The sequence below is a fragment of the Mustela lutreola genome, chromosome 16 (assembly GCF_030435805.1).
Source record: "Mustela lutreola isolate mMusLut2 chromosome 16, mMusLut2.pri, whole genome shotgun sequence".
Classification (NCBI taxonomy): Eukaryota; Metazoa; Chordata; class Mammalia; order Carnivora; family Mustelidae; genus Mustela; species Mustela lutreola.
The window spans coordinates 7,290,600-7,318,306 of record NC_081305.1 but is presented as its reverse complement, the minus strand read 5'-3'; the positions used below and the strand labels follow the sequence as shown (position 1 = coordinate 7,318,306).

Genomic DNA, 27,707 nt, shown 5'->3' with positions numbered 1-27,707 from the left:
AACTAATATTTTAACTTGTAAGTACCATGATAACCCAACAGGATTGGGAGCTCCTTGGCTGGGAGCAATACAGAACTCTTGAACACTTGAAAAGTGAGATGTGCTCTAAGTACAAAATTAGAAAGACTTGGTACAAAAAATAGGTGTAAAGTATCTGATTAACAGACTTCATATTGTTTACATTTTGAAAAAACACTAGTTTGGGTGGGTTGGGTTGAACAGTTTTAATCATAAAGTTAATTTTATATATTTCTTTTTACCTTTTTTAAAATGTGGCTACCAGAAAATGTGATATTACATCTGTACTCATGTTGTATTTCCATCAGACAACGCTGATGCAGTTGTTGTACTTCCTGCAATCAGCCTAAGGATATTAGGTCATACAACACTATTTACTCATATTTCACCTACTGTCAGCAAAAATGTCTGAACTTTTCCTACCCTTCCTAGTGCTAAATCATTTTTCTCCATTCTTTCCTCTGTACAGTTATTTTCTTGGCCCAAGTAAGGAACTCCCATTGATCCTACTTATAGCTTATCTGAAGTGCACTGCAATAGCCCAGTAGTTCACCAGGGGGCACGACGGAAATTTGTGGTGGTCAGTTTGGATTGTCACATGATGGGGAAGGGTGTTACGGTTATTTAGTGGGCAGGGGCCTGCATGTCTCTTAGTAGATAAGAAAACTGTCCACTTTCCCCATGCCATGATGAAAAATGTGTTTACATATAACTGGCCAGAATCAAATTCCATTTTAGTTATAAATATGGGGAGAAGGTAGTTTGCATGGGGTTAATTTAAATGAATTTTCTAGGAAAGCAACTATTGTGTAAATCAAGACAGAGGTCTACTTTGTTTTGTTCAGAACTTTGGAAGTTATTCACCATTTTAGAAAATCACATCATTTATAATAATGCCATTAATGGTGTCTGAGTCACCAGCATGGCTCATCTGCACGGGTCCACTTCTGAGCTACTACAGTATGGCAATTCTATGCATATGGATTAACGTACTTCTTTCTTTCACTCTTATTTCAAAATGCCCCATAGAAGGAAAAAAAAAAATCAATCCTATTCAGTTGAAAATTGTTTTACTTCTCTTAAATCCCAACTAATTTGTTAGATCAGAGGCAAGCATCTAAGTACGGTCGGTTCTGACATAACACACTCTATGCATTCCTAAAATGCCAGCCCACTCCACAGAATCACACAACCAAAACCACAGCGTCTTTGGAGAAGGTGGAGCGAGGGCACAACACTCAGAAACTTGGAGAATGACATAAAGAAAGAACGTAGTAAAAGTGGTTGCATGTTAAACGGTTAAGAAATACACAAGTACTACCTAAAAAGTGACACCTCACCTTGAAAAAGACCTGAAGTTTGCTTGTAGAAGTAAGAGCAATGGAACGGCTGTGCCGTGTGGGTTGCTGTGAGATAGGGGAAGCAGGGCTGTTTGAATCAGAGGGAAAGGTGTCCACCAGCTGTGGATGAGTATAGCTCACCATACTGGTGACCTGAGGCAGCTGGTTGATATCTGGGCTGTGCACATATGGAAGTTTTGTGTTTTTTATAAGCATATTTAGATATCTTTTTTCCTAATCTCTGCACCAACAGGGAAATTTATAAACTGTATATCTGTTTGTATGCTGTATGTATATCTGTGCTCTATGCATTCACAGAATACTATTTTTTGTCCCCCAAGAAAGAAACTTTGCTCCCTTGGGGACAATACTGCCCCACCCACCCACTGGGAATGCATAGGATCAAGGTATACAGAGAGGATGATGGGAGCACAGAGAAGGGCGTGACTCACTGCCTGGGACAGTCAGGGAGGGCAGAAGAGGAAATGACATTTGAACCAGGTTTTGCAGGATGAGTAAGACTTGCCATCTGGGAAAAGGGAGGGAAGTGATTCTAGAAGGAACAGCTTCCAGGCATGTTTGCTGACTGTTTGCATAGCACGGTATGCTCTGAGGGCTACACATCCACAGAAAGAGTGGGGAATTTAAAAATACAAATTTTAGTACAATTTTAGATACAAACTGACTCTTATGAGGTTATCAAATCCTAGAAACCTTTTGGGGGCAGGAGTGTATAAGGAGCAGAAACTGGGAAGAACATTGAGTTATTAAAGGTAGGTATTAGGTTTCTTTAATTTCAGTCTATGTCTCAGATGGAAAGACTCCTGAGTAATAAATAATAGAGCACACTTTGGGCATAGTTCATTCACCACACTCCCAGACACATTTCGAATACCATTCAAAGCGAGTCGTGAAAGCTCTGATTAATATACAACACAGAGCTCTCTATATATACTCTCAAGGGTAAAAAATACTGCTGAAAAGCCAGTTCTTTTAAAAGCTGAGCATCTAACACCACCTTGTGAATGATAATAAATGGCAGGCTAAGCCAGAAGGTATACTGGCCCTCTGTCTGGGTCTGCAAGTTTTATATGCACAAAACTAACTACAGACCTGTTCTTTGGCCTACAGAACAGGATCGTCTTCCAGTGAGATAATATTTCCTATGAGACTCCTGGTATTTCCCAATTCTAATGTGGTCAAAAATAGCAACCCCAGCTCCCATGGGTTGTTTTCTTTTTCTCTTTTTTTTCCCTCATATTCCCTGCTCAAGCTCCATGAGGAATGTGCATCCATTTGCTATTAAAATAATACGGCAGTCATTTTCCCTAAGGCTAAAGAAGTTTAAGATTTTTCCATAACATCGAGTCCCTCCCTGGCCTCATGGAGCTCGTCATCCACTCAGAGACAGGCACAAAGCCACACAACTAATTTCAAATGTGATCGAGGGGCTCCTAGGTGGCTCAGTGGGTTAAAGCCTCTGCCTTCGGCTCAGGTCATGATCCCAGCATCCTGGGATCGAGCCCCACGTCGGGCTCTCTGCTCAGTGGGGAGCCTGCTTCCCCCTCTCACTCTCTGCCTGCCTCTCTGCTTACTTGTGATCTCTGTCTGTCAAATAAATAAGTAAAATCTTTCCCAAAAGATGTGATCGAAACAAGGGAGGATTAAGTAGGATTGGACACATGTGACAAATGTAACTTACAACCATAACTTCATGTGCAAATACTACATGCTGTGCAGGGCACCGTGACAAATATAAATGTTATATTATGGGTGAGGAAAAAGAAAGAGCATGGCATCCTCATGAAAGAGATATGACCACCTTTACCCTCTCTAATTCCTGTAAGTAGAACACCAGCCATTTGAGTGAGCACTGTCCAGAAGCAGGTTTACTTTTTATTGGTCATCATGGACCCAAGGAGAACTATGCAGGGACATTACAGCACTGTTTGTAGAAGAAAAAGTAATAATCTAAGTACCCATCAAAAGGGGACGAGTTATGTACATGGAGCACTCTATGTAGTATTTAAAAGAATGGATGACAGCCACATACAGCAACTGGAAACTACAACCAGAAAATATTGTTGGGTTAAAAAAAAAAAAAAAAGGCAAAATGTGAAATTTAAGGAGAGACACACAGGTTCAAGTAAATTTCCACATACACAAACTATCTCCAGAAGAGTACAGAAAACATGATGACGGTGGTCACCTCTGGAGGGGAAGTGGGTGTATAAAGGTCAGAAGGGCTGAAAAGACAAGTCACTCATTATATCTACTTTACTATTATTGGAAATTTGCCACATCTGGTTAGAGAAAAATGATCTCAAACAGTATATGGAGAGAGGAAGTGTTAACCAACAATAGAAACAATTCATTTTATAATCTGCCTTCCATTCCATGTGTTGGCTTAACAGAATTCTCTAAATGTTTAGAAATAAGGTCAGAACAATTAGACAGATAGAGACTAAGGTTCAAATGCGATGGGGGGTAATCATAAGAGTCAAACAAGAGGATAAAACTTCACATAAGCAACAGACAGACAGACATGGGCTAGTGATCACAAAAGCTAAAGGATGCAGCTGGGCTGGGAAACAGGATCTTAGGTAATAAATAGACTCTGTTGGAGAAAATTGATTCACATAATGAGAAAATTATTCCCTTTTCCAATCTTTTTTTATTGCTCGGATATAATCAAAGAGAAAATCTGAGTTTGGTACAACTACGCCTTTATGACCCCTGGACACGTTCTTCAAGTTAAAATTTGATAATGTGTTTGGATTTGACTATATTTCTTTTCACTCATTTCCTTCTAAGAGAAAGTAACTCTAGTTTTCCATTTATGACTTTGAAACAAAGCCTCCTGTTAAAACAAGCACATTTAATTTTGATGTTTTAAAATGAGCCACTTTAGGAGCGCCTGGGTGGCTCAGCCGTTAAGCATCTGCCTTCGGCTCAGGTCATGATCCCAGCACCCTGGGATCGAGCCCTACATGGGGCTCCCTGCTTGGCAGGAAGCCTGCTTCTCCCTCTCCTGCTTCCCCTGCTTGTGTTTCCTTGCTCACAGTCTCTCTCTCTGTGTCAAATAAATAAATAAAATCTTAAAATAAAATAAAATGAGCCATTTTAAAGGAACACATTAAGTAACACAAGAGGTGCAGGGAGATGGCAAAATTCGTCAATGTGCTACACGAATGACAGAAGTTGAGCAAGCAGTGCCCCGAGAGAAAAATCCTTCTCGGTCTATGGCAGAGAAGCTGTGTAGTTGTATGGTTGTGATTTGTTGTTGATTTTTACTTTCATCCTACTGAGCAAGCGCTGAATAAAAATGCAGGAGATTGTTCAGGAAGCTGTAGTTTTGTTCTCATTGCCGAGGGTACTTAACAAGAATACCATTAGTTTCTGAGAGCTGATTCCTTGGATGACTAAGAATCCGAGAACCAAAAACACAGGCACAACTCTGAAGGCCTAATTAAAAGTGTGATTTTTGCCCCGGTGTGTAACGAGAGCCCTTTGGTTAGGATCCCAGGAGAGAAGAAACACCTCAATTGAAATCATATTTTCCCCCTTTCTCCCTCTCCAGTTCTACCATTTTTTCATTAGCTAATCCCAATTACAGACCTTTTTTACTAAAGCCATAAATCTCTGCCGTTCCCAATAAGCATAAATTATATGGTAAATAACTGCATTCTGTGTCTCTCCAGAAAAATACCCCTGCCTTTTTTTGGCAGGTCATGAGACTGAGCTGCTAAGTCAACATTCATGCTTTTTGATTTGGGATTTCGCCCCGCTTCTCATCCATCATTCATCTATAAAAGCCACACTTCTTTTAGGGAGAAAACTATTACCAATGCACTTCTCTAAAATTCATCATAATAAAAGTATGCTTTTTCTTCCTATTTCTGAGTGACTCCAAGTAGTGCGAAAAGCTTGATCATTGTGTTAAAATCTACCTCTGCCATTCCCTGGCCAAATGGCCCAAGATACTCATGCTGACTCAAATCCAAGTCTGGATCATCACTGAGGAGACAGGTGTCACAGAATTTTGTCCCAAGATAAATGAAGAAACTTAAGAGACAGTGTTTAGCACTGTGCCTGGCATAGAAAACATGCTCATTAATATGAGTTGTTCATATTGTACAAAACAAAGTGGTGATTTTGTTGTTGTTGTTCCTTCCATGGTCAGCAATTGCTTAACCCAACATTTTCTGTGTTAAACTAATTAACAGAAACATACCTTATCCATGATTGATTTTCATATTCATTTATTACTCGTTTCTCTATGGTTTAATTTAATTAAATTGAGCAGCATATCAAATATTGATTTTAATAAAATCTTGATTAAGACTCGAGCAATTATCAAACACAGTTCTCATACCATTCCTGCATTTCAATGGAACCAACCTGAAAACCAATTTGCTTTTAAAATAAAGAAGTGACTTCATATACATATACACACACACACACAGCCCTCACGCCATTTTCAGAAATAAAGGAAAAATGGCCTCCCACTCTTTTCATTAGCAAAGATAAGCAGCAATATCTGACTAGGGTTCTACAAAGCTGAATCCAGATAGTCGTCTCATCTCCAATTGGTAGTGGAAGGGAAAAAACCAACTAGAGCCAATTCCTCTGAAAAACATTTATTTAGCAACTGCTAGGTACAAGCCACTGTCCTACACTGTCCAACACAAGTAGAGGTAACGAAGAGCTAATCATACAGCCTGTTTTAATGTGTGTGGAAAAATCCATCAACACACACAAGTCTTCAATTTTATTGAATGATAACCAGAGAAGTACGTGTATTTCAATTCTTGAAATGACTCTGCTGTGTGATTTATGTGTATAGACTCATTCTTAAGAGAATATAATGAAAATGTGATGGCATAAATTATCAATAGTATCATATTAGCAATTAACCATCAGTATAAAACATTTAATAAGTTAAATATTTGGTTTGATAGTTAAGTGCTAAAGGAAAATATCTGGCCAATAGCATCACAGCAGCACCACCTAGAGGATTCTGAAAAGTAGCACAGGGTCAATCCCCCCACTTGCCATTCTTCCTATTTAAGTGAAAAGAAAGGTAACTACTGACTTTCGCCATCTTATGTCACTTAAAGCATTTCAATTCTATCCACATCATTTAGCATCTTCTTAAATCTTGAAATTTTTATGGAATGGCTAAATGAAATTGAATGTTCTCAAAATTACAATGCAATTGGACAAAGGATCCCAACTGTCCTCCTGGGGAGGCAGTACTGGGTGTGTGGGGCGCCCCCAGGGTCAGGAATGCTGTGACCTGAGCCATGGCTCTCCCCTCCCTCCAACATACATACACACCTCCTCATTATTCTGTCTTGATCCCAGACATATTCGCACCAAAGACTGGACATTTGGTAACATTTCAAAATCATATTCCTGAGCTACTGGCCAGTGTTTATTTAGAGGAGGTAAGAAAAAATTAACTTTATATTGTTAAAACTGTTTACAGTAGCACACTCAGCTACTGATTTCCTTCCACTGGCCAAAGGTGAACCAATGTCCTGGGGTGGATTGAAAGAAAAATAATGAAATATCTCCTTTTTCTATATACAGTTTTCATTCTCCTGTTATATTTGTAATTTTTCTGAACAAGGGAGCTACTTTGGAGTCCTGTTAAAAGGCCTACAACTGAGATAATAAAACATGTCTGCTTTTCATAGGAACTAGCACTCTTCTTACGTTATTTGGTTTCTGAACCTCAGCCAACTGTGCAGACCCTCAGCTGACCGCAGCCTCACAGAAGAGTGAAAATGCACATGTAGTGTGGCTGGGGTCTGGGAGGCAAAGGAGGAGCACTCACCTTCGTTTCCACTGGAGGGCACTGTCCACCTCAGTCAGAGGGGACTGACTCAAGCAGTTTGCCAGGCATAGTAGACGGAAATCAGAGTTAACCTGCACTCTGAAGTCAGGGTTCTGAAATGAGCACACTATTAAAGGGCAGAGGGGGGCAGTGGCTCGTTCATAGTGATTCTCTGAATTTCAGGTACATGCTCCTGGGCCCAATTTACCAAAGGAATATGAGGTTTTGCCTAGAGAAAGCTTTTCCTCCTTCTGTATGCTAAAGCCATTGCTAAAAATCGTACCAAGCTGCAATAATTTTAGTTCTTTCAAATGTCTTCATTTTCTTGCACATACTTTTCCCTCTATTCTACCTCCACACCTATTCACCTTGAAAGTGTCTGATTCTCCTTTACGAGCTTAGATATCACTACCTCCAGGAACCCTTCCAGGACTCCCTTACGTTGGGTCAAGATCCCCTCCAATGTGTCTCATTTGCAACCCCTGCTTCCCCCAAGAGGAAGTTTGACCTAATTAATTATGTCTCCCATTAGACTATAAGTGCCACCAAAGCTGAGTATATCTCTGATCTTATTCCAAGTTATATTCCCTGCATCCCAACAGTTCTGGCTCAAACCCTCCATCAATATTGTTGAAGGAATGTTAGCCCTAAGTAAGTATGACTTACATTGGGAAGAACTCTGATGTTCTGCACACAACCTCCATTTCCTAGCCTTCCAAACATATGCCTCAATGCCCACTGTTTTGCTTCCTCACTTACCTTGTTCTCTTGATGCTTACAGTGGTCAGAAGAAAGGCCCAAGATTCTACAACTTAAGCTGCTTCTTGCCATCAAAGGTTGTGGCAATTCTGCTTGGACATCTCTTCACCATCTCCAGAACTTTTTCTATGATCCACAGACATCCCATCTCAATTTGAGTCAGCTGCAAGAGAAGCAGTCGACCAAAATATTTATAGTAGGGACCTTTCTGGGGTGCATGAATTTGGAGGGAGATGAGACCCCCTCTTCTTTACAAGCAGCTAACAAAGTCCTATTCTCTTGTATGCAGTTGACATAATAGCAGAGAAGGAAAACAGGGGAGTTCAACTTTGTTTCTGGCTCAGCTACTTATTGTGCCCATAGAAGGACTATGATATTTTAGAACTAGAAGAGCATAGAGCCACCTAGGTAACTTGAAGAGTACTGAATAGGTACCCAAATACAGAGTCAGAGCCATCTGGGGAAGTTCCATACTGGTATGAAATAAGATTCACCATTCTGGATCCTTATTCTGTCAGTTGACTTTTGTCTCAGAGTCTGCTCAGGAAGTAAACGTGCCAAGCTCAAGGAGTCACTGTGAGGGTGACTAAGACAGGGCATATCCATGTGCTTGGAAAACTATGACCAGACAACAAAAAGGGAGTGATTATTAATGTTAACAGAAAGACCACAGACTGCCCCATCAGCCCACAGCCATTATCCTCAGTTTTTAAAAGTCTCAGAGAGTATTTCATTGCTAACATCTTGACTTAGGTTTAATTGGAAAATAAAACTTACAGCCAAATTAGCCTAACATATATGTAATGATAAATCAGTGGATCCTGAGAGTAAGAACCACATAGAGATCATTTAGGGTTCAATAAAGGAAAAGTAGTATATATAGTTGTGTTGTTTTACCTCTTTACTTATAATTGTGTAGACAGGAATATATATACATGCTAAGTATCAGAAGTAAATATTTTTCAGCCAGTTCCCTTAGATAAAGTTGATAGTTTCTAATCGTTTTAAAAAAAAAAAAAGTTTTTTAAATAACTGGAAACTAGCAAAACATAGAATGAGAATTGTCCAAAATAGACAAAAGTTTTTAAGCCAGTTTCAAGACTCAAAATGAAACCCCTAGTGGGATAAATACAAAGAAAACCACACAAAATGAAACTTCAGTGTATGAGTGATCCAATTTCTCAACATCATCACTGACATTTGGTGTTGTCTTTATTTTGTATTTAAGTCATTTTGATAGATGTATAGTGCTATCTCACTGTGGTTTTAATTTGCATTTTCCTAATGGCCAATGATGTTGAACATCTTCTTTTGTGCTTGGTTGTCATCTTTATATCCTCTTTACTGAAATGTCTTTTGGCCATTTTCTAACTGGATCATCTGCTTTTTTTACTGTTGGGTTTTGAGAGTTCATTAATTCTTCATTTTTCATTAATTATTGTAGACACTAATTATCAGATACGTGGTGTACAAACATTTGCTCCCAGTCTGTGGATGGTCTTTCATTCCCTTAGCAGGGTCTTCCCATAGTTACTAACTTTGATTAAATCCATCAGTTTTTCCTTTTATATATTGCACTTTTGGTGCTAAGTCCACAAGCTCTTCGCCTAATTCTGAAGTATTAAGATTTCCTGTTGTTGTTTTTTTTTTCTGAAAGTTTTACAGTTTTACATTTAAGTCTATGATCCATTTTGAATTAATCTGTATGTAAGGCATGAGCCTTATGTCAAGGAGTTTGTTTTGGTTTAGTGTGGTTGCTTGTTTTGTTTATGAATGTTCAATTTCTCCAGCCCCATTTATTGAAAAATCTATCCTTCCTCCACTGAATGCTTTTGCACCCTTGTCAAAAAATCAGTTGGATGCATTTGTGTGGGACTATTTCAGAGCTCCCTATCCTATTATGTTGTCATGTGTGTTTATCCCTCCACCAATGCCACATGCTCTTGATCATTGCAACTACATAATGGGTCTTGAAATTGGGTACCAGGATTCCTCCAACTTTATTTTTTTTTCCAAAAACTGTTTCTCCATTATATTTCCTTTGCTTTTCAATATAAATATTAGAATGATTTTCTCTATATCTATAAAATACCTTGCTGAGATTTTGGCAGAAATGGTGTTAAACCTGTATATCAATTTGGAAAGAACAGAGGCACTCCCCCATTTATTTTGATCTTCATTTTCTTTAATCAGAAATGTGTAGTTTTCAGCATGCAAGTCTTACTCATGTTTAGTTAGCTTTATACATGAAAGTTTCATTTCTAGTTGTTTTCATAAGTTCCTCAGCATTTTCTACATAGTCGATTCATGTCATCTCCAAATGGGGACAGTTTTATTTCTTCATTTCCATCTGTTTGCCTTTTATTTCCTTTTCTTGCCTTATTGAACTGGCTAAAAGTTTCAGCCCTGTGTTAAACAAGAGTAGTGAGAGATTTGTTCCTGATTTTAGAAGGAAAGTACTCAGTCCTTCAACATTAAGTATGCCATCTCTAGCTTTTTTATGGATGCCCTTTATATAAATTTATAGATGCTCCCTTTTATTCCTAGTCTGCTGAGTGTTTTCTAAAAATCTTGAGTGTTAGTTTTTGTCAAATTCTTTAACTGACAAAATCATGTGATTTTTTTTTCTTCTTTAGCCTGTTAGTATAGTGTATTAGGGTGACTGAGTTATAAACGATGAGTTCACCTTGCATTCCCAGGATAAACTCCAGTTGGTAATGGTGTACAACTTTTTATACATTGCTAATGTTATTAGCTAATATTTTGTGAAGGATTTTGCGTGAACATTCATAGAGGGTACTGGTGCATAGTCTTCTTTGCTTTCCATTTATTTATTAATTTTTGTATACTGATACTGTCTTGTTTTAGAAAAAGGGTAATGCAAACCCCATAAAAGGAGCTGGGAAATTTTCCCCCTTCTGTTTTCTGAAAGATATTATGTATATATCACGTCAAACATTTCAGAGAATTGTCTAGTGAATCTCCAGTGAAGGTTTCTTTTGGGGAATTTTCAAATATGAATTCAATGTCTTTAATAGTATGGGGCTACTCAAATTACCTATTCTATTCTGGGTGAATTTTTGCAGTAGGTGGTTTTACGAAACTGGTCTACTACATCTAAGTCATCAACTATATGCATGTGGAGCTGTTTACAGAATTCCTTAACTTTTTTATATCTGGAGAGTATGTAGTGGCATCCCATGTTTCATTCCTGCTAATCTGTGCCTTCTCCCATTTTTATATTTTATCATCTTGTTAGAGGTTTGTCAATTTTATTGATCTTTAAAAAAATGTTTTTCTCTATTGTTTTTGTTTTAAATTTCATTTATCTCTGCTCTTATCTTTGATTTACACTCTTCTTTTTTTTTTTAAGATTTTATTTATTTACTTGAGAGAGAGACAGTGAGAGAGAGCATGAACGAGGAGAAGGTCAGAGAGAGAAGCAGACTCCCCATAGAGCTGGGAGTCCGATGCGGGACTTGATCCCAGAACTCCGGGATCATGACCTGAGCTGAAGGCAGTCGTCCAACCAACTGAGCCACCCAGGCGTCCCTGATTTACACTCTTCTGCTTACTTGGATTTTGCTTTTCTTTTCCAAGTCCTTCACGTGAGAGCTCACATTATTAAGATGTTTGATCTTTCTTAATATAAGCATTTACTGCTATAACCTTCACTCTCAACATTGCTTTAGTTGTATCCCACAATTTTGATATGCTGTATTCTCATTTTCATCTAGTTCATTGTTTGTTTGTTTTTTATTAAGATCTCCTCTGTGACTCATGGATTATTTAGAAAGTGTTGTTTATTTACCAAGTGTTTGGATATTTTCTTATTATCTTTGTTATTGATTTCTAGCCTGACTCCACCATAGCTGGAGAACATCCTCTATATGATCTCAATTTTTTTACATTTGTTCGGGTGTCTTATAGACCAGGATGTGGTCTATCTTGGTATATGTTCTGTGGGTACTTGAAAAGAATATGGATTCTGCTGATGTTGATTGTTCTATAAACGTCAACTAGATCTTATTGGTTGATGATGTTGACTTTTGTATCCCCGGTGATTTTCTGCTTCTTGTATCAATTGTTGAGAAAGAGGTGTTGAAATCTTCAAATATCACTGCAGATATGCCTACTTCTTTCAATTCTGTCACCTTTTGCTTTATACAGTTTACAGTTAGTTGTTTGGTGCTTACATTTTTAGATTTGCTGTCTTCTTAGTGAAGTGACCATGTTATCATTATTGGTCCTCTCTGTACCTGTAAATTTCTTTGGTCTAAAGTCTATTTATCCAATATTATTATAACTACTCATTCTTTCTTTGGATTGTTTACATTATACATCTTTTTCCACCCTTTTATTTTCTATATGCGTGTATTATTATATTTGAAGAAAGTTACTCATGGACAGCATATAGTTAGGCCATGTTTTTTAATCTACTCTGATGATCTATACCTTTTTATTGGTATATTTTGGTTGTTTATGTTTAATGTGATTATTCATATGCTACAAGAGAGATAGCAGTCCAGGCTCCCCAAAAGGACTCTACTGAAGCTGCTGCAAGGGGTGGAGAGGTGTCTAATTAATTAATACTAAGCAGGATGAAAGAACTCACTTCTTACTCTGCCTTCTCTGACATTATCTGGTACAAATGAAGGGAGTTATGGCAAATTGAGATTGGGAGTCTATACTCTCCACCTGATCTTTCTCATCCTTTTCTGTGGTGTTTGGCTAGAGAAGAATTGTTATTTTCTATGAGATTCCGTCTTGCTGGCTGGACCTTTCCTGGTCCCTTGGCTAGAGGATAAGCTTTTTTTTATTTTAATTTTTAAATTTAAAATTTAAAATTAATTTTAAAAGCATGTTCAATTTCCATGTCTGTCAGATTTTTGGGTTACCAGCTTCTTCAGCTTCAAGTCTAGGATATATGCGGCAAAAAGAAAACCCAGGTCACTTATGATCATGTCATTCCCTGGGTCCCAAATTCCCTTTTCAATTCAATTCTTTCCATATTCCAGAGTCTTCTTGTGTTGGTATAATTTCTAGGCATTTTAGTTATATTTAGTAGGAGGAATAGGGAAAAGCATATCTACTCCAAATTTCCAGAAAATGAAATCACTGATCATTTTTTAAAATTAATTCTAATAATCTTTTAATTGATGTGCTTACACTATTTACATTTAATGCAATCATTGATATATCAGGATTTAATTTTACAATTATATTGTTTTCTAATTGCTCCACTTGTTTCCTATTCCAGTTTGCCCTTTCCCCCTTTTAGATTATTTGAACAATTTTTAGTATTTCACTTTAATTTGTCTATTATGATGTTTTGCTATCTCTGTATGCTTTTTGTATTGGTTGATCTAGGGGTTATATACATCATTTTTCAGTCTATTTAGAATCAATACTTAAATACTTCAAGTGGAATGTAACATCCTTACTCTTTGGTAAATCTCTTTACCCTCCCCCAACTTTCTACTCTAATTATTTTACATACTATATTTATATACTTTTAAAACTCTGAATAATGTTATAATTTTTTGTTTTCAACCATCAAACATATTTTGAAAACTAAAGGGAAAAGGAACCAGCTATTACAGAGACTGGCAAATTTTTCACTAAAGGGCCAGATAAATATTTCAGGCTTTTGAGGCCATACACTGTGGAAGTAATGATTGGAATTGGCCATGTGGATGCTTCTGGAATATAGACAGTGTTCTATTTCTTCCAACTGGATGAGGAGTTCACTTTGTAGTAAATCACCACCCTAACTTTTGTTTTGTGCATCTAACTTTTCTTGTGTCATACTTACCAAATTTTACCCAATTTTGAAACTAAATAGATCAGAGAGTTTGAAAAAAAACAAAAACAAAAACAAAAAAAACAGGTTAAGGACCTTGAGAATGGATTATCAGAAAAAAAGAAGAGGTACATAAAGTATGTGCAATTTATTGCTCCTTTCAGTCCTTCCTTCTTTGAATAAAATTAACAGATGAGGAAATATTTAGTTTGCCCCCAACTCTGAGATACTGAGAATTTCCATAAGTGCAATTCACTGAGATGGGACCTGCTTACTGGAGCTAGAAGTTGAAAAATAGGACCTGGGGGGCACTTGGCTGGCTCAGTTGGTACAGCATGCAACTCTTGATCTTGGGGTTGTGAGTTCAAGTCCCATACTGAGTAAACAGATTACTTTAAAAAAAATAAAAAGATAAAAATAAAAATGGAGCTTGTGGGAAAATGAGATTAGAGGTCAATGAAGGACATGAGAAGAATATTCTATTTAAATAGCAGGAGAGGGGCACCTGGGTGGCTCAGTGGGTTAAAGCCTCTGCCTTTGGCTCACATCATGATCCCAGGGTCCTGGGATCAAGCCCCACATCGGGCTCTCTGCTTAGCAGGGAACCTGCTTCCTCCTCCTCCTCCTCTCTCTCTCTCTGCCTCTCTGCCTACTTGTGATCTGTTAAATAAATAAAAAAAATAATAAAATCTTAATAAATAAATAAATAGGAGGGGAAAGGAAGAAGAGAAGAAAGGGTAAGATGTCCTTTAGTAAGAAAGTTAACAAGATGAATTCTGGATATTTATCCTAGGGAAGGCTTGAAGGAAAAGGAAGTTGAAGAGAAGAGAAGGTGGTTAAGAAGAGAGGAAAGACGGTGCCTGGGTGGCTCAGTGGGTTAAGCCGCTGCCTTCAGCTCAGTTCATGATCTCAGGGTCCTGGGATCGAGTTCCGCATCGGGCTCTCTGCTCAGCGGGGAGCCTGCTTCCCCCTCTCTCTCTCTCTCTGCCTGCCTCTCTGCCTACTTGTGATCTCTGTCTGTCAAATAAATAAATAAAATCTTTAAAAAAAAAAAAAGAGAGGAAAGAAACAGGGGAGGGAAGGAGGGAGGAAGAGGCTAGAGAAAGAGATGAGATGGAGGGAGAGAGAAGAAAAAATGGATGAAAGAAAAGGATGGACTAAAGAAAGGAAAAGATCAAGAAAGAAACATGGCAATATGATCCATATGGGGCATCTGGTACCAACCAGGCATTTACCTGTATGATTTAAATCTCACATCAACTCCCTAAGGTAGATACTATATTTTCTCTTTTATAAATGAGGAAACGAAAACTTTGAGAATTTACTTTACTCAAGGAAACACACCTAGGAACATCACCCATGGATGCATGCAACTCCAAATTCTGCCCTCAAGGAAATCGTTTAATTCCAACAGGGAGAATTCCTTTACGGCAGGCAAACGCTTATATGACACTTGACTCTTGGAAAGAATTACCCTAGGGGGTGCCCTTTTCCAAATAAGTAGAAAATAGTTGATCTTCTGAAACCTTAAACCTATAATTCTGCAAATCTATGGCATCAGGTTGTATTATGTGCAATACTTAATTGAGATCATTAACATTCTCTAATTCTGCCTTACTACTAAGGGGCATTTTCAAAGAATCTAATAAAAGAATCTAACATTTCACTTTCTGGAGTGAAGTAAGTACTAGAAGTTCTGTTTAAGTTCTGCCTCATCTTATGAGAAGTTCTGCCCCATCTTATGAGAAAATGGGCAAAAAGTATATTCCGTGGCCCAGATTATAGTATTTGCCAACTAAACACCAATGCCAAAGATAGATAGATGTATAGGGTGGTATGAAAAAAAATCCTGAGAGAAGACACAAGATTATCAAATACCTGGATTTCTTCAAGCTAAGTAGAGAGCACTAGCAAACTACCAGTGGGAAAGAGAGACCTCAGGGAAAAAAATCACCTCATTTTGACAAAAGTATTTGACAAAATTATGTGAAGAATAGTGGACTCTGTCTCTGTATGTACCACAGATTTGGGGGTCACTTCGGAGTACTTGAAAAAATGCATTAATTCTTTCACTGAAGTTCAAAGTTATTTAGCACTTACTGTAGGTTAAAAGGAGGGGGTAAGGGGATGGCAGGAGGAGGAGAAGGGAAAGGGATAATTCTCAAAAAGGCATAAAAATTAAACCAAGCTACCTCCAAGGAATAATTAGAAGTGAAAATCAATAAGGAGAAAATGGTTCATATTCTCCTCATTGATTTTCTGTGCACAGTGAGTCAAACCTGACTGTTGGTTAGAAGTCAGTTTGGCTACTTCTTATTACTTTTTCAGCAGTTGGGTACTCCTGTCAGTGCCTTTCATGCTGGAGTCTTTCTTTGCTCTAATCACAGCCGTCAGCTATTGAACGAGTTCGACACCCTGACTCCAGAAACGAGGGGATTCACACTCCATGCATATGCAGTTGCTTCCTTCATTAAAGCTGACTGACATAACAGAGAGGGTGCATGGCCACTGATTTTTATGAGCAAAACAAATGACTACACAATCAAGTAAGAATATCCTCGATCAGAAACACCCAGGGAGCCCTAGCGTCAGTCTTTATAAAATTCAGCCATTTTTATTACCAAAACTACCTATATTTTCACTACTTAAAATGCTAGATATAGACAATCAGTCAAGAGCCAGATCCGTGCACACACAGCAGACTCCTCTCCTACAACCTTAGCTGTCCACTCCATATAATGCTGGCTGGAGTTCCAGGTGTGGGTCAAAAGGAGGATGATTTAGCTCTTGTGATCAGGATTTTGGGGAGGCATGAAGTTTCTTGGAGGAAAAAGGGCAGAATGACAGTGACCAGAATCTCCTCCCCTAACACCAAAAAAAGAAGAAGAAGAAAGCAAGCAAGCAGAACTAAAGCTTCTCACAGTATTGTCATGATGTCACCAAGTGACAGACTCTAAGCTGAAATGGACCGACTTCAAACCAGCGGGGAGCATCCCTGACGAGGGCCCACCCAGATCCTAGCCCACATCCTCAGCACTAGGCACGCCTCGGCCGGCTGGAGGCCGCTCGCCGGAAGCGGAAGCGCAAACAGCATCAGCAGCGCTGGGAGTCCTCCCGGCGTCGTCTCACGGGGACGAATCCCCGACCTTTACCTTGCGTCTAGCCACCAGGGTCTGCCCTCTTCACACCCCAGGGCTTTGACTCCAGCCACCGCGTGTTCCTGCTGTGCTTCTCGCAAGGGTTTAGTCTCCACCTCCCAGGCCACAGAGACATTATCAACGCCCTTCGGAAGGTCCAGTGACTGCTGACCGTCCCCAACTGACCTCTGTGTTTCCTCCAACAGTTCCTCAAACACCCGGTGACAGGCTCTTCTGCGGCCACCTGCAGCGCTACCACCTACGGCTCCTCAGCAACTCAGAACTGCTGACACATAATGACCCCCCACCCGACCACCAAAAAAAAAAAAAAAAAAAAAAAAAAAAAAAAAACCCAAAAAACAAAAAACCAAACAACAAACAAACAAACCCTAATGGAGTAAACACACTGGTGAGCTGAAACTCTTCGAAGGAAGAGCAGTAAGGGGACACCACCACCTGATGACCCACCACTTGATGTCGCTTACCCTAGTTTGGGGGCGGGGGTAAGGAAATACAAACCGACAAACACCTGGACACGTATATATGGTTGCACGATCCAATACTGCGATATATTTTAAGGGGTGGGGGGAGCCTGTGGGTGTGGGGCGGGAAACGGAGGACAGTGCGACAGGAAGGACGCTGCGCGTCGCGAGGCCGCTGACTGGGTCACCAAAGCTCTGAGGCGGCCCAAGCCCGGAGTCGGACGGACCCAGCCCTGCTTATTGGCTCCAGAGCACGCGTCGCACTAGGACAGGGTTGCTTCGTGTGTCGCCTCTGGTCTGTCTCCTCAGCTAGTGTGTACTCAGGCCCGCAGCGCCCGGCACGTGGCGGGGTCAGGACAACGTTCTTGCACGGGGAAGTGGCTGTTACATGAAGGCGTACCTCAGGAAATGAATGACTGAATGGTCGAAGGAATGACCAGGCCTATGCCCGCGCCGCTCCTCAGGCCCACCGCCCCGCGGGCCTAGGTGCGCGCAGGTGAGCGCCCGACAGCCTCCGGCCTCAACCTCTGCCTACGGCGGCCGGAAGGCGTCAAGACCACTTCAGGGCGGAAGAGCCGCCCCTTGCTGCCGCCGGACCTGCGTACGCGCAGGCGCAGGCCCCGACACTTCCGAGAGGTCACATCCTCCCCCCGTCTCCTAGCAACGGCTGGAAGCGTTGCTGACTTCCCGGGCTGCAGCGGTGCAGGACTGAGTCGAGTCTCGGCGTCCGCACGATGGTAAATCCGGAGACTCCGCCTGCGACCAGCCGCCCCAGGGGCGCCGACGTCGGGGGCCTTCTTCGCCGGGCCCCCGAGGCCGACCCTGGCCTGTCGGTCCCGGGGCCGCGGCGAGGGCTGGGGGCTCCAGAAGCTTCTTGGAGGGGGTGGCGGGGAGACCCTGGAGGAAGGAGAGGGCGACCTTGGAGGGGAGAAGACACCTAGATGCGAGGAAACTACCTTGAGGGATAGATACCGACCGAGTTGATTCCGGGGGCTGGAATTTGCGGGCATGTGGATGTCGAGAAAGAGAAGAGAGAGACTGAGGGGGTGAGAGACCTCGACAGCGAGAAAGTTTCCAAAGGGAAAGGCGAGGTGGAGAGGAGAGAAGTCGGATCCCGGGAAGGAAGAAAGAGGAGACAGGGAGAGCAGCAGAATGGGGGGAAGGAAAGAAAGGAAGATAAAGAGGAAGAGGAGGAGAGAGCAAAAAAAAAAAAAAAAAAAAAAGTTTTAAGAGGAATGAAAGGGGATTGCAGATGGGGATTAAGAGATTGTATTAAGGGGGTACAGAAATCACGAAAAAAAAAAAAAACAACTGGAAGAGGAGAGGGTAAGGCTGACAGCTAAGAGGCGTTTGGGAGCGAAGTAAAATAAATAAATAAGAGGGGGAGGGTCAGTGGTTGCAAGGAGCGCGAACATTGTCCTGAAGGCGGCAAAAATATAATATTTTGATCCCCTGTATAACTACTTCACTTTAGTGCAGTGTTTCCCAAAGTGATGTGCAAAATCTGCTTGCTACGTAAGACAGCTCAGAGGTACCAGCACAGCGAATCCCCTCTGAGGAGGTTATTTCTCTTTCCCCATCCGCATCCTATAGACTCTATCCAGGAGAAAGTCCCAACACGGTTAGGTCCTTAATACCACTGTCATTTGGTAATTTCCATTTTTCATCTGAATATCCGAGTTCAGGCTCAGGCCTTTTCCTGGGGTGGAATTCAATAATACGTTCTCTCTCCATTTTGTTTGCCTTTATGGTTATTTCTGTTTATGACAAAGAGTAGCAGATTTCCACTTAGTAGTGGTAGTGATGTGTCGTTCCCTTGTAAAATGTGTTTAAGCTCTGAGTAGTGAGATAATTTAGAGAGCATTCTCAGTCAACAGTAGAGATGGTATTCATAATGGCAAAAAGTGAGAGTCCAGCACATGAAATTTAGAAAGTGACTGCTGTAGTGGTGGAAAAGAGGACATAAGTGTCCCTGCCCACATGAAGTGCAAAAGAAAATTGTCTTTTGACTAAAGTAGCAAAATGTTCATCTCTGTGTGATGTTGGAAGGAAAAAATAAATCCCAAACCCTCATCAAGAAACTGCAGGATACTGTTTGAATTCAGAAAATCCAGTGATCACTCAGGAATAATATACAAGTTTGAAAAGGATTATTTGAGATTTTAGCATTGGTAGAGGGGAATAAAACTGGTACAATATAGTCTGTGCACAAGATTAATTCAGACAGCTGAGTTAATTAAAGGGGTTCCAACACAGTCATTCATGGCTGAATATTCAGCTTACACTGAGACCCAGACTGTTGTTACCAAGAGAATCCTGGAATCCGGGTTTACAGAATATCCTGAATTTAATTATCTGAACTCCCAAGGAGGTAACATTTAGGACATAAGAATCAGATTTCTCATGAAGGGATACTTTTAGCCAGAGGGAGGTAACCATATAGCTCTGTAGCTATTTAAAGGACTATAATACAGAGAAGGAGTTTCTCATATGAATACAAAAAGATAAATGAGCAAAGCATGAGTGGGAGAATATTTCTGTCCAATTTAAAGAATTCTTTTCCAGAAAATAGAGACATTAAAAGTTGAGTGAACTCTTGTGAGGCAGTAAGCTCTCCATCCCTAGAAGAGTTCAGGCCAAGAGATGTGTCAGGGTTGTATGTAAGAGTCTTATATAGGCTTGGATATAGAACTTGAACATTTTAAAGCTATCTTCCAGAGGTCTAAGATTATAGTATCCAGTACCTTAGGTTAAGGAGACTGGGGTGGGTGGGTTGAGGGAAGGGTAGATGTCTCTCTAAACATTAGTCACGTTAGGATTGGGGTTACCACAAAGACCCCCTTTGGTTAATTGCCTTCCCGATCTTTTCAGGCGGAGGTGGAGGAAACCCTAAAGAGGATCCAGAGCCATAAAGGGGTTATTGGAACTATGGTCGTAAATGCAGAAGGTAAATACATCACAGGATGCCTTTTTGACATGCACAGACCAACTAAGGATCTGTTTATTGTACCAAGCCTAGGACAAACATCTTAGACTTTGAAACAAAAAGTATATTTTCTGTGTTTTAGTTATACCATTTACTTCTCAAACATCTATTATCTATTACATACCAAACACTCTGCTGAGAATTAAAGATACAAATATGAATAGGACATGTCTAAAAATATCTATATATTCCTAAGAAACACTACACATTGTCTAATTTTTAAAGCTTTGGTAACTCTCCTAATATTTCAGAAGTACCAATAAAACTGTTGTATTGCAGATAGGGAGAATATCGTTGCTGGCGGTTTTTATTTTAACAGTATAAGGTATATAGAGTTTCAGTCTTCACTTAAAATGAAGCTGTTGCTTTACCATACTTAATAAAATCTTTGAGAATCAGTTTTACTCTCATGTATGGTAGAATCTATGTGGATATAGCATAAAAAGGACCAATGCATTTCCACCTACGAAATCTGTAGACTTACACCAGAAACTTGCTCTCATTCCACAGTCACTGTTAACAATCCACAGAGCATTTTCTCTGGCACTTTGCTACCTGCTCAGCTACAGTGGCAACCTCTCAGAGGCTCCTGCTAGTTTCATTGCTAATTCAGGCTCTTGCAAGGGCAAGAAGTACCACAATTCCCAGAGCATTTGTTGAAATAAGAGTAGCCACTTCACCTAATTCATGGTGCAACCATGAAATTGACACATTGCCATAGCACAGTGCTTGCAACAGAATCTCACAGCTAATCATTATTTTGGCACAAATCTATCAAATGTTTATTAAGCAACTGCAAACCACAGTCAAATTCAGACTTTGATCCCTCATCAACTAAAAATAGAATATAACGTACTCTATTGATAAATGAAATACTACTACTCAGGGGCCTGGCACAATACCCAACACTTTATGGTATTATAATCAGGTAGTTCTGAGAATGTGGAAGTTTTTCATTGATTTGGACAGATAAAACATTCAATGTATATATAGATAAAACATCAGCTGTGTTTTGCAAATGATAAAATAAAATTTAAACCACCACCAGATGAATATAATGAACTTACCCAGCTTGAGTGATCAGGAGGGAAAGGATTTAAGATCAGCCTTATAGGTAAGAAAGAGCTATGCCTAATATTTCCAGGAAGTGGTCCACCCCTGATACATTGTTCTGGTTGAAATGATTTTAATTCCTGGCATGTTCAGAAACTCTGCACACCCCCTGAGAAAGGCCATCTGTGTGGCTTCAGAAGGGTGATGGACTCATTTCCCTCAGCTGTCATAACAAGGTACCACACACGGTGGCTTACCAACTTAGAAAGTTATCACTGTTCTGGAGGCTAGGAGTCGAAACAAGGGTGTCAGTAGACAGGCTGTTCCAAGCCTCTACAGAATCCTTCCTCACTGCTCTCTCAGCTTGTGGTGGTTTCCAGTTTCTGGTCCTTGGCATACCTTGGCTTGTAGATGCATCAGTCCAGTCTCTGCCCCCATCCCCACATGGTGTCTACCCCTCTGTGTCTGTTTTCTCTCCATAGAAGGACCCCAGCCTTTGGATTTGGGCCCACCCTGATCTAGTATGACCTCATCTTACCTCATTACATCTGCAGAAGCCCTATTTCACATTATAAGGTAGACTTGAATTTGGGGATGGGGACACCATTCAACCCAGGACAACTCATCCAACAAGTTACATTGGATGATCTTGGTCAAAAGTGCATAATCCTGGCAATATGCATCATGTGTCTGAAAGTATCCATACCCTGTGATTTGTAATGTTACTCCTAGGAATTTATCCTAAGGAGTGAGGAAGAAAAGATTTAGATACAAAGGATACTCACTGAGGCATCATATACAATAGCAGTAAATAAACAGACAAATAAATAAATCTAAGCATCAGGGAAAATTTTAAATTAATTATGTAATATTTACTTGATGAACCATTACTCTGTTTAAAACGTTGAGGAATATTTAAAGTCATGGGAAACTAAATATTAGGGGGAAAAAAAGCAGGGAACAAAGTGGTAAGCCAAACACTTTCTAATCATAAATATAGCCAGTCACACATACACATTAAAAATACATACGGAAGAAAAGGCAGGGATGTGTTACGGTGATTATCTCTGAATGTTGGAATTACGATTGATTTTGGCTTTACTTTCCTGAAGTTTCTCAATATTTTTCATATACAAAGGCAACAAAATATTATTTTTAAGACCTTTAACTTCATCTAATTAACCCCTACTAGGATAAGATTATGTTAGGATTCATGGCACTTTTCTGAAAGCCAAATTAACTTTTTCTCCCAAAAATATGAACGAGAGGTTTATTTTTATGGTCAGATTATTAATAACCACAGCATACGACAAGCATGTTTATTAATAGCATACAGTATAAGTTGTGTGACCAGAATTAATAAAATACTCCATTTCAGCAGCCTACTCAACGTTAGATGGAAGTACCATTTATTACTGTGCAGCTTTGCTGCTTCCAGGACACCCATGAACCTTAATACTGAAAATATTTCACTAAGTTCATGTGTTCTTGTTTACTACTTGTGGTTTTAGTGTCATTTGCAGCAAATCATTTTAACATATTTTCAGGTTTTATTCGTGACTCGGTAGGCCTTCTACCAGGCTTATCCATCTGGATCGCCTCATATGATGTGTTAACCAGAGTCCTTTGGTTTCACCACTACTGAAACACAAGCTTCTTATCCGTGACAATAAAGTAGAATTATCGGTTTCACCCACTGCTGAGTGGTACAGGTTTTTATTAGAATAGATTCTTTGTTAACGTTGGTTTCTCATTTCTAAAACCATTCATTGTTTACAATATTGCAGCACTGATCATTGAATTAGATACTGGTGAATATACATATTTGTTTCTCAGACAGCACAACTATTATATATTCTTATGTATAGATAAGCCTGATCTCTGTAGGTTCTTAATTTTAAATGTTCTTGACATTTCTAACAATCCATTATTTGAATTTCACTAGATTTTATCAGCCATCCAGCCAATTCCTTATATTTTTGAAATACAATCAACCAAAATACAAAGACTAGTGGCTTACTGGGATCAGAGAGAGTCCTGGTTTAAAGTACTGCCATAAATTCAGCAATATCAAATTCATATTCTTTGTTCTGGAAGTTCCATCATAGGGATTTATCCTACCCATAGACACAAATATGAAATGGCATGCACACAGACATTTCCTATAGCCTTGCTTATAAAAGTCAAAGACTGGGAGCAGCCCAAATGCCTGTCAGGAGGATTTATTAGTTACGTGTTCACAAGGCAGCCATTCAACAATCATGTTCTGCAGTCACTAACCTGAGTGGCCCAGCCTTATGTATACTGAATGGAATAATTTTCCAAGTCTTAAAAATGAAAAAAAAAAAAAAAAAAGAAGTACAGAATAGAGAACAATACAGTTAAGGAAGGAAGAATACAAACGCAAACATAGTTGAACTATTTAGAATGTCTCTGCAAGGTTACCAAAGAAACCGGGAGCAGTGGCTACCTCTCAGAAGGAGATGTAGGTGAATTTCCTACTATGGGCTAAAACTGGTTCTTAACAAATTATTTTTTAATTACCGCACATGGTACCAAACAAGAACTTAATAAATATTTGTTGATTGATTTTTTTCAAGTGGTCAGTAGTGGAGATGAACAACTCCAAGAGTTTCCACAGCGTGCACTTATTATTCAGCAAGGCTAGCTGTTTTATTTATTGACTTGGATCATGAATAGACTAACTAAATAAGCCTGAGGTCTGGATTCATAATCTTGTCATCTACATTTTAAATAATTTATTCTGGTTGTATTTCTTGTTTTGACATTGAGCAATGCAGACTTTGTAGGTAGTCACTCTTCAGGAAGCAAAACCAGTCCACAGGAGGGGCTCTCAAAAGCTGGAGGGCTTGCTACATTTCAGCCTGCCGCTTGTTGAAGACACAGGCCTTGCGATGTTTCACCAGCTGGGAAAGATAGAACTGACTTTGGGGTACAGAGGCCAACAAATAATTATACAGAAGTGAACAACTTTGATAAAAGCTTTATTTATTGAACAGTTTCTCCTGTAAATACTGTTATCGTCTTGTTTGGGAAGACCCCATTCCAAAGGTAATGGTTTTCTTAAAAGAAAAGCAAGTAGTCTGTTTCATGGTCAGAATGGAGGTTCTCCAAGAATATGAAAAACTGGTAAAATCCTTAGTTTGTAATACTGTTGCACACCTGAAGTCCCCTCTTGTGTAATATTTTCTGGAATTGCATTCTCTGAGGGAAATCCCAGAGCTGTGTTCGCTCTTTCATTGCTTGGCCTTAATTCAGGTACTTGTGGAATCTGAGAAACCCCAAACTCACCTTTTATGGCCCCCTACATTAGAGGCACGTCGGCAAAACAAATCTTTGAGGTTTCCTGGCTGTCCGGTAGTTCTCAAAATCATCTGAAGACCCTCTGAGATTAGACACAACATATGCAAAGTCCCTAGTACACCGCCAGTTAAAAAATAAGCCCTGAGCACCAAGAGACCTGAATTGAGCTAGATTGATTTGAACGGAATTGAATTATACTTGCATATTTGTCTGGCTAGATTTTCCCAGTTAAATTAATAGGTTCGGATTTAAATGCGCATAATGGAACAATAGAGCACACAAGCAGCTAAATCTAATAATGCTTAAACCAAGAATGAGCGCAAACCAGGGAGTGCCCAGCAAAACCACAGTCCCTTTGCTGTTGTGGCCTCTACGATAAGCTTTAAGGTGTAAAAAGTATTGTATGAGGCGGTACAAAGGAAAGTTTAAAATCCCTTTTTGATACACTCTTCAACATGGGCTGCAGTATCCCATTCTATTTCTGGCCCTAGGGAAGGAAACAAGCAGCAGGTCATAGGCCAAGCATTTCGAAGCAAAATGACTAGATCAGCTGTTTGGAGGGGCATTTTGTAGAGTAATATGTTATGTATGGTTCTGAAATAATTCACAACTTCCAAAAAAGTTCACGCACAAAAATCTCATCACACCATTAGCTACAACAAAAACAGTTCCCAACCATCTAACAGTGGGGGATTGGTTATATTATGTTTACAAAATAGTGTACAGCCACTAAAAATAATTTTATGACATTATCCCTGATAAGAAGAGCTTATCAGGGATAATGCTATCATTTAAATGAAGAAAAAAAGAAATAGTCAAATTTCTGATCATTACCAACTATATCTTAAAACCCATGTAAAGACAAAAAAGATTGGCAGGGAGTAAGCTAGAATTGTTACCAGTGAATAGTATCAGCCATAACTCTTTTCTTCCACTTTAGAATCACCAGTATTTTCCAGTGTTTCCACCGTGTGAGTCTTCCTTTTATAATAAAAAAAATATTAACCCGAAAGTGAATCTCGTAACAGGTATTCCTATCCGAACAACGCTGGACAACTCGACGACAGTTCAATATGCAGGTCTTCTTCACCAGCTGACGATGAAAGCCAGGAGTACCGTCCGTGACATTGATCCCCAGAATGACCTCACTTTTCTTAGGATCAGATCAAAGAAACACGAAATCATGGTAGCCCCAGGTAATGTGGCACTTTGTTTCACATTTAAAACATCTTTCTGCTTTACTGGATAGAAGCTTTGTTTCAAAGAACTGGAAGTATAGATTTTAACATGCAGTATTGGCCCATAATGTTCTTCAATTACCAAATGAAGATGTTTGAATCTGAAAAATCCAACCTGGAAATTTTGTGAAATTAGTGACAAATTTAGTCTTGGAAGAAGATGTTTCGCCCATTTGCTAGGAAGTAAAAAAGTATTGATTTATTATCAATAATCACAATATCCAGGAGATGTAGGTCCTACATTAGGTCAACTTAGGACACTGAGATTTTCTGGAGAGTGGAGAAATGTCTCCTGTTCAGGAAGTAAAGTAGGGAGTGGATCCAAGAAAGGCCTGTAGGGTCTCAAACCTTCCCTGGGAGAGAACTCACTCACCTGGCCTATGGACAGATGGCAGCCATAGAAATTTTGTTTCCCCAAAGGAATTACATGCAGAGTATTAGCCAATGTCTGTGTAAAACAGGACTCATGCTCCAAAATCTAGTCTAGAACAAACTTCTCTATAGAACATCTATAAAATCAGAATGACCCACAAACTGAAGCTTTTCCTCCACCTGTGTTCTAACCCTGGCTGCACATTAAAAGCAGTTGGGGATCTTTACAAAAATTCCTGATACCTGAGGCCTCAACCCAGGTCAGTGAAATCAGGACCTCTGGAACCAGGCCCCAGGGCACCATAGCTTTTGAAAGCTGGACAGGTGATTCTGATGTGCAGCGAGGATGGGAAACCATTGGTCTACAGAAAGTCCAAGTGATGTTTTGAAGAGAAAAGCAGATTAGCTGAAGTATTCATTTATTAAATTTAATTTTTCAGGGGGGGGAATTAATTTTGTCCGCCTCTCTCCACAGATAAGGAATATCTTTTGATTGTCATTCAGAATCCGTGCGAATAGCCCTGCTGTGGCGCAGCCTGTCCTGTGACCCCAGACTAAAAATGCTTTACTCTTTATTACTAAGATTATATTCCAATCTAAATGACCTTTTGGACATTGTTTTCTATTTTTACATTTAAGCTACTGTGCACGTCTCATTTAGTCCCTTTCAAATGTATTGTAAAGTTGTGATTTAGCTATGTAATAAATGAATTCTGGTATGTGGGTCTCTTTTTCTTTCTATGACACAAAACTGAAGGATTCTCCTGAGAAGACAGGCTTCCTTGCGGCAGTCTTTGCAGTCTGGAGATACACCAAGAAGCAGCGGGGATGCGTCCTTTTGTGCATTTCCTTAGCCTATCAGGGAGATCCGGAGGAACACAGCAGGAGCGACCAGGGAAGCAGGAAGTCCTGACCCTCCCGGGGTGCAAGATGCTTTCCCGGGTTAAACAAAGGAAGTAAAAAAGTCAGAGGCCCGGGTCTGGGCAGGGTCAGCCCCGCAGGTGAGCGCCTCCTCCTGACTCCTCAGAACACATGGGACACGACATCAAAAACTAAAGATGTACTGGACGGTGACTAACATAACATAATAAAATTTTTTTTAATTAAAAAAAAAAAAACCAGCCTGCAGAACCAGCAGCATGTCCCGGGCCAGGTACATGCTTAGAGGACTGACTACAGAACTCCAGAGGGTGTATTTTTACTAGGCATTTCAAACATTCAGAAAATAATGAAACTAAGAATAATAGAACAAATACAACAGATTTCCAAGCCCCATTAGAACAGGTGTTACTATTTTGCCATATTTGCCTTCTGTCCTCTCTTTTCTCAGTCAAACCTTATATTTTGAGATAA

At 39.7% G+C, this 27,707-nt stretch overlaps 1 protein-coding gene and 1 long non-coding RNA gene across 2 annotated transcripts in view; one reads left to right on the top strand and one right to left on the bottom strand.

The window, feature by feature from the left end:
* Positions 1 to 17,917, bottom strand: part of LOC131818435 (uncharacterized) — a 450,263-nt gene extending 432,346 nt beyond the window's left edge. Inside the window, exons 1-2 of the long non-coding RNA XR_009348818.1 lie at positions 17,782 to 17,917; positions 7,960 to 8,122 (exon numbers count right to left, since the gene is read on the bottom strand). This is a non-coding gene — a long non-coding RNA (uncharacterized LOC131818435). The remainder of the gene's footprint in view (positions 1 to 7,959; positions 8,123 to 17,781) is intronic.
* A 68-nt stretch (positions 17,918 to 17,985) lies between these two features.
* Positions 17,986 to 27,071, top strand: DYNLRB2 (dynein light chain roadblock-type 2). The gene is made up of 4 exons (XM_059152907.1): positions 17,986 to 18,118; positions 20,253 to 20,328; positions 25,773 to 25,940; positions 26,830 to 27,071. Exons 1-4 carry the CDS (start codon positions 18,116 to 18,118, stop codon positions 26,871 to 26,873), a joined length of 291 nt encoding a protein of 96 aa, XP_059008890.1. The 5' UTR covers positions 17,986 to 18,115; the 3' UTR covers positions 26,874 to 27,071.
* Positions 27,072 to 27,707: the final 636 nt, after the last annotated feature.